Source organism: Charadrius vociferus, unplaced genomic scaffold (genome assembly GCF_000708025.1).
Source record: "Charadrius vociferus isolate BGI_N301 unplaced genomic scaffold, ASM70802v2 scaffold666, whole genome shotgun sequence".
In the NCBI taxonomy this organism is placed as follows: Eukaryota; Metazoa; Chordata; class Aves; order Charadriiformes; family Charadriidae; genus Charadrius; species Charadrius vociferus.
The window spans coordinates 25,355-35,318 of NW_009648784.1; the positions used below are offsets into that span (position 1 = coordinate 25,355).

The window sequence follows — 9,964 nt, forward strand, 5'->3', positions numbered from 1 at the left end:
GGGGGGGGGAAGGTTCTTTTCCTGCAGTGTGATCTCAAGCAGCTTGTGTTCTAAGGGAGCTAAGTTCTAATTGTAAGAGAAAATTGGGAGGTTTTACTACTGTGGATTTTTGTTCCCCGTGGTTGTCTCTGAACTGAATCTTTGGGTTGGTGTTACAGAGAACAGCTGATTTTCTATCTATTTATTTATTTATTTTCCTTTCCCCTTCAGTTGCAAGGAGTACAGAAATGCCCTGGATGAGTTGTCCAAAGTATCTCTGAAGAACAGTTCTGAAGAAGGACTACAGCCAAACAGGTTACATGCAGGAACTACAGTACACAGAGCAAAGGCACAGTGATTGTACCGAATAACACAAAACTAGGATGGGGAAGGACCCTCAAAACATGCCTCTTAGCCATGTTAGGATCTCTGCTTTCTAGTGGAACCTGACACATTCTCTGTGACCAACACATACTTGCAGTATCTGAGTTTCCATTTCATGTCAGGGACTGTGCTGGCTCCATCACCTGATCCCTTGATTGTGTGCATGATAGGGATTGCTGGGCCTGCTTACCTCTCCTGTGGTGATGGATGGAACTGTTGTCATGGAGCCCTGGGAGGTTTTCGTCAGGGAGGTGGAGGACAACAACTTTGGAGAGTTCCGCACCATTACAACTTTAAACTGTATCCTCTTCCCTTAGTAGTACTTAATATTAGGCATGGAGGAGAAATAAATGTAAACAAGTAAAGAAATAGTGTTTTGGGTAGCCATATTTGTTGGGCTCATGACTTTTTTTTCTTTCTTCCTTCAGCATGTCAGACAGCAAACCAAAGAGCAGTAGCCCTGTCCGCCTGCCTGAGACTAACATAGGTCCTTCAGCTCGCAATGCAGAACCAGAACAGCGTAAGACCATTTTGCCAAAATCATATCCATTATGCTAATCTTAGCTCAGACTTGAGCCCACTTAACCTGGGTTCTAGCTCTGGTGAAAATTAAGTAAGAACAAAGAAAATGCATTCTGAGTTGAAATTGTGACTAGTCTTAAAGCTGACTTGATGTAGAACATGGTGGTGGTGGAAGGGCGATTGTTTTTTTGAAGTCTCTGCCCACAATGGCTTTCTCTGATTGTTGAGATCAGACCATTGTTCCCTGATGTAATATGTTATGATGTAGTGCACCTTGAGTTGTTCTTGCGTCTAGCCTGTTCAGGGGGGCATGATGCCCATAATAGGTTCTGACCTCTTATGGCACCGCCTTCTTTAAAAAGATGGCAATTAAAATATCTTGAAATGGAGAAGTGAGGTTCCTACTATGTTAAAAAAGCTCATGCTTGGGTTGTGTTTTCAAATGACTCAGCATTTGAGACTGCTACTCAAAATACTAAATCAGCTAACCTGGTAGACCTTGGTTACCTGAAGAATAGCAAATGAGTTACAGTTGAATGACAACATTCCTTCAGTTAAAACAATGAATGGAGAATGCTTGTGTTAGTCATACTTTTATTAAACTGCCTGTGCAAATGCCAAGGCAAACTTCTTCATTCCTCTTCACTGTAGCAAAGAAACCATCTGGTGTTTTGTCTTTCTTCCGTGGCACTGGAGGGAAAAGCCCGGACCTGTCTTCCCAGAAGAAAGAGACCTTACGTGGTGCTGACAGTGCCTACTACCAGGTTGGACAGATGGGCAAAGAGGGAGCAGAAAACCAAGGAGCAGAGCCTCAAGGTACAAGGCTGTTGAGTCCACCTTCTGTCTTGGATTGTTACTTCTCCCAAACCTCATTCATACTTGTAAGGCCCAGAATGCACTCCTCATACTTTTTCAACAATCCAAGATTACTCAACATGCGTTGAAAATGAATGATTTGAACATCAAATGTAGGTTTCTCCTGCAGACATTGCTCTGCTTAACAAGAAGGCAAATAGGGCCTTTCAAACTCCGGTAACTATAGGGACATTGAGTAGTCCGGGCTTGAATGCTTTTGGATTGAGTTGACTTTAGTTAAGCAGCCCAGTCTCTCTTCCTCACTTCCTGTTTAACTTTCATTGTTTCAGCTCATGGAAAATGAATGAAGAGACAGCAAAAAAAAAGCTTGTACTTATGTGTCCCATGAACAGCAGTGCCCTTCTAGCATAGATATTGTATTATACAATTATAGCTGTATCTTTAATTCCCTATGTATAGCTCCCTCTGTATTCTTGAAAAAAGAAAATATTTTTCTTTTAATGGGAGTTTACAAGTAGTATCTTGCATGGCTTTCTCATTAATAATAATGAACAACCCTGACTGAATGGTCCCTTTGTGCCTTCAGATGATGTAGATGGAGGAGATGGACAGAAGAAACAGCTGGTTAATCCCCATGTGGAACTCCGTGAGTAGTTGTAAATAACTTGAAGTCGTAGCTGACAAACTCCTTTCTTCATGCAAATGTAATACGAATCTTGAAGTTAGTAATTATTTTTTCTTTGTATTGAGCAGGAAGGAAAAATCAAGAACAGAGCAATGAAGTTTTTACTTACTGTAATCAGTATCTCTGTTGCAAAAATACCCTATAAAACTTTTGGGTTTTTAACTGATCTTTTGTCTGGACGCTTTTCCATAGTATATACTGTGAGCTAACATAAAGGGGGTTGACTTTTCTGTAAGTTTTCCATTTTAAGTCTATCGTTTTAAACTTCCAAAGTACAATAGGCGTGAGAGGGACGTTTAGCACAATAATATTCTTCCAGACATGAATAAAATCTGTCATCTCAGGTAGTCAGTGAGTATTGCATGCTGTTATTGAGGAAGACCTTTTTTTGCAGAGTTTTCAGATGCAAATGCCAAGTTCTACTGCCGTATTTATTATGCTGGCGAGTTTCACAAGATGCGTGAAGTGATACTGGGGAGCAGTGAAGAGGACTTCATCCGATCCCTCTCTCACTCTATGCCCTGGCAGGCTCGAGGTGGCAAATCTGGAGCTGCATTCTATGTGACTGAGGGTAAATGTAGCTTCTTCCCCCTTTGTAATTAGAGGGTATTATTTGGGGATGGTGGTGGTTAGTGTGTCATTTAATCCCTGATTACCTCTAGCCAGAGGGTTGCTGACTGAAGTGGCCACTCAGAAGGGAAAGTTAAGTGGATTGTTCAGGGGTCTTCAATATCAGATTATTTGTCTCTTTGTATGTGCAGGAGAACAAAATGTAGTTCTGTTTTTCAGTAGTAGCAGCTCAGGAGGACAGTTGAGCAGAAGGGTTGTGCCCTCTTAGGCAGGCTTCAGAAAACAAAAACTTGAGTATAATTCAAGTAAAACTGGTTACTGAAGATTCAGTGTTTCTTATAATCCCACATGCAATAGTTGATTCATAGGATTTATTTTTTTTAACTATGGCTGATTCTAGGCCCTTACATAAAATAAGCCTTCAATGGAAGGGTCTGTAGGCAGTCTGTTCTCCCTGATTTGCTAGAAGGCTGAAATACAGAAAGGCTGAAATTCAGAATATATGAAGTAAAAGAAGTTCATAGAAATGAGCTTCTGTAGCTATAGATTTAAGAGAATTGTAGTCCTTTAATTTTTCAAACCACTTCAGCTGTGCAACAGTCCGACAGAACTTGTAAAGAATAAAGAATATATCACTTACTGTATGTAACCCTGTTGCTTCTGTCTGATGTTAAAACAGATGATAGATTCATCTTGAAGCAGATGCCTCGTCTGGAAGTCCAGTCGTTCCTTGACTTTGCTCCGCACTACTTCACTTACATCATTAATGCAGTTCAGCAGAAGGTATTTAGAAAAAAAAGTGACTTTTATTTTAGGCAGTGGTCTATATTTTACGGACTAGTGACAGTTTCCATTAGCCACTTTCATTTAATTAAAAGAAAATGTCAGAGGGTGTGAGTTGTACTAATAACGTGTTTTTAAGGTGAAAAGTGGGAATTTTGCTAGAGCTTCGAAGCTGTAATACACAGTCAGACAGAACAGCGGTACCTTTGGTATTTGATTACTGATTGTCTGTACACAGAGATCTTACCCCATGTCTTCTCTTCATCAGAAGCCCACAGCACTGGCCAAAATCCTTGGGGTATATCGAATTGGATACAAAAACTCTCAAAACAACACTGAAAAGAAGCTGGATCTGCTTGTTATGGAAAACCTTTTCTACGGCAGGAAAATGGCTCAGGTAAGAACCAAGTTCCCTTGCAGTACAGTTCTGACTGGGAGCAAGAGCAGGGTTACCAGTAGCCATCTAGGTAACTTCTGACTTTTCACGTGCTGTCTACATCTAGCACGGCTCAAAGATGACCGTTTGTGCCTGTTGCCTTGTGATGTGATCCTTGGTAACTGGATGCCTGTGTTGGCTAGTTCAGATAGCTGTAGTCCAGGCTTCAGTTTTTAGAAGTCTTATTTGTCCCTGCACCTCTGGTGTCTGAGAAAAAGCATTGCCTATGTAATTAGGAGAACATGAAACCTTTTTGCAAAGCTTTCAGAAGAACTAACTGGGATTACAGACTAATTTGCTTAGGAGAGCCTCACCAACGGAGATGGTGAACTACTGTGTAGTGGAAGGGAGACTAATAATGTTTTGAACCCTCTGTTCTCTCTGAACCATGTGTGGGACAAGATTTTTGAGTTCAATTTTGCTTTTAGTAAAGGAAAAGTGACCTTTATGAGGCAGTAGAATGAAGACCTTAAAATGGTTGAGGGAAAATTCTCTTGAAATACAGAGTTGATTCTAAAAAAGAAGTTCATACAAGTGTTGCTTCTGAAACTAGGTACTATAAATTCTTTCCACCTTCCATCGCAGTGCCTGACCTCAAACAGGGAATATTTGTGGGAGGAAGTGAGCTGAGGGAATTCTAGATAGATGTAAAGGATGTTGTGGGTTTTCTTCTTGTTTGTCTGTTTTTTTTAGATCATGAGAGTGGTCAGGCACTAGAACAGAGACTAAAGGAGACTGTGGAGTCTATCCCTGAAGTTAATAAAATATTGACCGGACAGGGCTTGAACAACTTTCTCTAACATGACCTCCTTCAAGCAGGTCATTGGACTGGATGCCTCCAGAGATCCTTTCCAACCTAATGATGGCCTGTCTCTTGCCTTGCCAACAAATGTTAAATGGTGCTTCATGCAAGGCCTACCTCCTTCTCCATTGGCTTTATTTTTGTCAGCATTTGAGTCTGTAGAAGCTGGCTGAAAAACTGAGTTTACCCATACAGTATAAAAATATGGACACCTTTTTTCCCATAAACTAGGTTAAATATTAACGAAATAACTTGCCTAAAATTTGTGAATTGAGGTGCCAGAGCTTTCATGTAGGCTTACATGCTACTCTCCACTCAGGAAACTTTAATTTTTGCAGTATGAAAATGTGTTTTGTTAACTGATTTCCTCCTGCAGAGAAGGAAAGGGTTGCCTTGCCATGCTGCCTTCTCAAACACTGCAGTTAAGTATGTTGACGTCTCTCATCTCGCAGAACAACAGAACAAAGTAGTGCTGTTCTGCATTTGCAGGTTTTTGACCTGAAGGGCTCCCTCCGGAATAGAAATGTTAAAACAGACACAGGCAAGGAAAGCTGTGACGTAGTCCTGCTGGATGAGAACCTTCTGAAGATGGTCCGGGACAATCCTTTGTACATCCGTTCCCATTGCAAGGCTGTGCTGAGAGCTTCCATACACAGTGATTCCCAGTTCCTCTCCAGCCACCTCATCATTGACTATTCCCTGCTGGTGGGTCGTGATGATACCAACAATGAGCTGGTTGTTGGGATCATTGGTAGGTTGTCTTTTGTATTTTCTTGATTTCAGCTGGTGAAACTGTTTTCTTCTGGCTTAGGTTTTTATAGTACTCTTGGAACTGTACTACCACCACAGAAATGTGTGTCAAGAAAGCTTGTCTTCTCCCTGATGAAATACCACCTCACCTCTCATGGGTGCTCAAAGTGGAGGCAGGAAGTCTTCTCTCCAGCTCTTGTATGGGCTTGTGTTAGACATTTGCATTGCTAAGAATATATGCAGGAGGCCTCACAGGTAGTGAAAAAGCAGTCAAGTTGGTGTTTAACCTACACTGACTTTATGCTTTATGTATGCTTTAATGTGTTCAGTCTTTAAAGTTAAGTTCAGTAATGTTTATATAGCCATTTGAGTTTTAACTTGTGTGGAGAGGATCTAAGGAGAAACAATATTGGGAGGGATGAAGGAGCAAAGTTATTTGTCATTTGTCACGGGATCGCTTGTGATCCTGGAGTCTGATCTGGGTAATACAGGTGGCAACACAGTAATTACCTTGCCATATCCTCTGACTTAAGACTGCGAAGTAGAGCCTCATCTTTAGACAGGTAAATTTGTGTTGTGCAAAAAACTTGGAGATGAAGCCATTTGCAGGATGTGGAAGTGACTCTTGGAAATGAGGTGCTCTTGAAACCTAGCTCAGAAATGCTTACAAATTAGATATCAAGCCATGAGGTCTGGATTACTCTTTTTCTGGTAAAGCTTGAAAGCCATTCCAATAACACTTCAAGCTGAGAATTGAAGTCCCAGATACAAAGAACTGGAGTTTGTTACTACTTCCTAGTTTTGTAGTCTTGAATATTTGGGTGAATGGGATGAGTCTCTGCTCCTTCTGTACATGTGACTTTTTGCTGTCCTATGGAAAGTCTTACCTCATTAAAGAGTATATTTTGTATGATGTTTAAGGCTAACAGTTCCTTTACTGTGGTAAGAACGGCTGTTCATGATCTGAAGGAGCTTGTTTAACACAAATATCTTCAAGAAGAGAGAACATGCCTGCTGTATCAGGCTATCAAAATGTTCTCTAAGTGATACCCTGAGAACTTACAAAGTACTTAAGCTAAATTTGCAGCAGGGACAGAACTAAAAACCATTAGCTTGGGCTGAGTTTGAATCTGAGGTCAGAATCTCTACCTATTTTAGATCCTAATGTGATATAGGAAACAAGTAAGTTAGGCCTGTGAGGAGCTAACAGCTTTTGTTTGCAGGCCCTGTTGTGGGGGGCTCTGGGCCTTGGCACTTGAGTGACAGTAGTTAGTGCACAAACTGATGACATTAGTCCCAAAGCAGTCTAAGGGGATGTTTTCAAAGAGTATTCAGATAAATGGATAAGTCTTCAGATTGGCAGATCTAGATGAGTTTTGTGCAAAGCACAGCTGAGGTGAAACATGGATACTTACAGGTGCCTTTCACAAATCTAGAAACAGTAAATTCAAAATTGTATGGTTACAGTTGTAGTCAAATGTTAGGAGATAATGATATCCAGTAATGAAAAACTTAACTTACTTCAGCTTTGCAGACCACAATGTTCATGTGCTTGTAATGACTGAGCATGCTTTCTCTGAAAGGGGCTTGGAAACCATTTTGAAGTCTTCTCCTTGCAGCCCCCGCTTCCAGTCAGGGTTCACTGGTGGTGTTTCCAATCTTCCATATCATGAAGTGAAAAGTGTTTGCTTTCTATTATCAAACCTGTAGGTGACTACAATGATGAGGAATACTACTGGTTTAAGTGGATAGGTGTCCAAGTATTGATGCTGCTAGCTTTTGCAGTAAAGTAGTGTGAGCTCTAACGGTGAAGTGGGGCTTCTTAATATGTTTCTGGGATGAGGACCAGCTCAGGGACTCTTGTAAATGAGCCCTTGAAACTAACGTGGGTAAAGACAGACATACCTGGGCAGTCTGGTTTTGTAGAGGCAAGAAGAGTTGATTGTGATCTTGCTGGGCTTTTGAGATATCATATTCACCCTACCCAAATATAATCAATGCTCTGGAAAATGAGGCAACCGGTAGGGGGAACGCTGAAGTTGTTCTGGCTGTGGAAGCCTACTGCTTTCTTGCCCTTTTTCAGGGGAAACGGATGCATTTTAGAACAGCATTACTTGGATTGTAGCAGATATGACATGTTTGTGTGTGGATTTTCTTTTTATTGCAACAGACTATATTCGCACCTTTACCTGGGACAAAAAGCTTGAAATGGTAGTGAAGTCAACTGGCATCTTGGGAGGACAAGGTAAGTGCAGAATGAAAGCAGAATTTTTGATCATGTTTCCTTGTTACCTGGAAGCTTCCAATAACTCTGCTAATAAAGTCACAAATTCCTCACCATGCAGATTTGCAACGCTAGATTAAGTTGTCCAGAACAGGGGAAGGAATAACAAGTTTCAGGGAAAACTAATACATTTATCTGCCTCCATGAATGACCCTTTTGAGTACTATAATTCCTGGGAATGGGGTAGAGGTCATCTACTTATCAGATTTTTCTTTTGTGTTTCTTAACTACCAACTACTTGCATACAAACTTAGTCATCCATACAGAGATACTAGCAAAAAAACCTTGCTGGCTGGTTTCAGAAGGTGTTTTCTGAGTCCAGAAAATCAGGTACATTCTGAGCTGTTAGTGTGGAGGAACCCTTATCAAATGATTGACTACTGCCTGCATTTTGGGGAACTGAGGAGTTCCCTTTGTGGAAGTGAGTAGAGTACCTTTTGTGCAGCATTGCCTAGTGTTGGCCACATGTTAGTAGGAGGGCCAGAAAGAGAAGGAAAGGGGAACATGTGATGTACCACTGCTCGGATTTCTGGAGAAGATAAGAACGTGTCCAAAGAGTGAAATTCTTCATGGGAGAAATTTGCATCTCTGCTGCAAAACCTCAAAGACCCGTAAACAGGAGAAGACAAAAAGAAACAAACTGATCAGTGTTGATGTAAAAAGCCTAGAGAGTTCCTCCAACTTCAGGTATCTCAATTCAGTGTTCGGGGTCCAGACCTTGATCTATCTTCTCTCCTAAAATAAAATAAAAATAATAATAATTAAAAAAAAGGCAGCTGTTAGTGCTTGTTGGTTCCAAGACACTTCCATGTACAGTATGCCTTCATGATTATGCTGTCTGGTGTTGTAATCTCGTGACATCTGTCTGTACTGCAGCAAATTCTTTACCCATTTCTAACTGCTGTCAACTCTTATGCATTAGGTAAGATGCCAACTGTGGTCTCTCCAGAGCTGTACCGGACCAGGTTTTGTGAAGCTATGGACAAGTATTTCCTGATGGTGCCAGACCATTGGACAGGACTGGGCCTGAATTGCTAAGCTAAAGCCCATATTGGGAAAGCACAAGAGGACAATGATACTATAAGCCACTCTTTTCCTGTGGTCTGACCAGCAGTAAGCAAGAAGATTGCAGTTCCATGTCTACACTGACCATTTGCGTCATGTCATGAAGTGTGAAATCTGCTTGTTGCACTTTAATCCGCTCTTGCAGGCTGATAAGCGAACCAGCCTCACTAAGGATCTAAGCTGTAAGGTACCACTCGACAGCATTGAAAAGAGGTGTTCCCTCTGTCTTTAGGGAAGGTGATGCTATCTACATGTAAGAGCACTGAAACAGATACTATCCAGTTCATGATGGCGTAAAAGTACATGATCTCTCTAAGTCTTGCACTGCCTAAGTGGTCTTGAATATGAGAGCAGCTCATGTTTCTGTAGTGGATGCATGGTACTGCAAATGTGAAGTAAACCCCCCTCTGTGCATGTGGGTGGGTGAGAGAAGAATGAAGTTAATTCCTGAGTTCTGCTATTGTTGCGGTGGTCTGTAGTTGACCTGTTTAGGGTCCATGAATAACTTGTCCTGCTTAAGCTCTGTAGCTTCAATTTTTTTCTGGGTTCTGTAAACAGTATTTTTTTTTTTTTTAAAGGCAGCTCCACAGCTATAATGTCATATCACTACATCTTTTAAGTTATGTTACTGCAGTAAAGCTCTGTATTTATCTGTCATAATTTCATTTTAGCTGAATCCCATAAAAATGAGTTGTCGGTCATCAGCATACTGCAAAACCCAAAACGTATCCCTTCCTAAACAGTACTTGGATCGGAATGTTGCCCAAATCCCTGGAAAGGGGTAACTAAAAAATATACCCTTTAATTTTAAAAGACTTGATTAATTATAGTTATGAAGCTGATTAACCCTTTCCTTAGCAGAAGGCACTAAGTTGCTAGACAAAATGA

General features: G+C 41.0%; 1 protein-coding gene across 1 annotated transcript in view; it reads left to right on the plus strand.

Moving 5' to 3' along the window:
• The window catches only part of LOC104288032 (1-phosphatidylinositol 3-phosphate 5-kinase-like), a gene marked incomplete at its 5' end in the record, with an annotated part of 33,498 nt that extends 23,906 nt beyond the window's left edge, over positions 1-9,592 (plus strand). The window contains 10 exons of the mRNA XM_009886768.1: positions 211-294; positions 792-883; positions 1,537-1,701; positions 2,288-2,347; positions 2,781-2,957; positions 3,636-3,739; positions 4,008-4,136; positions 5,467-5,728; positions 7,898-7,972; positions 8,934-9,592. Coding sequence (XP_009885070.1) covers positions 211-294; positions 792-883; positions 1,537-1,701; positions 2,288-2,347; positions 2,781-2,957; positions 3,636-3,739; positions 4,008-4,136; positions 5,467-5,728; positions 7,898-7,972; positions 8,934-9,049 — 1,264 coding nt within the window. The remainder of the gene's footprint in view (positions 1-210; positions 295-791; positions 884-1,536; positions 1,702-2,287; positions 2,348-2,780; positions 2,958-3,635; positions 3,740-4,007; positions 4,137-5,466; positions 5,729-7,897; positions 7,973-8,933) is intronic.
• Positions 9,593-9,964: the final 372 nt, after the last annotated feature.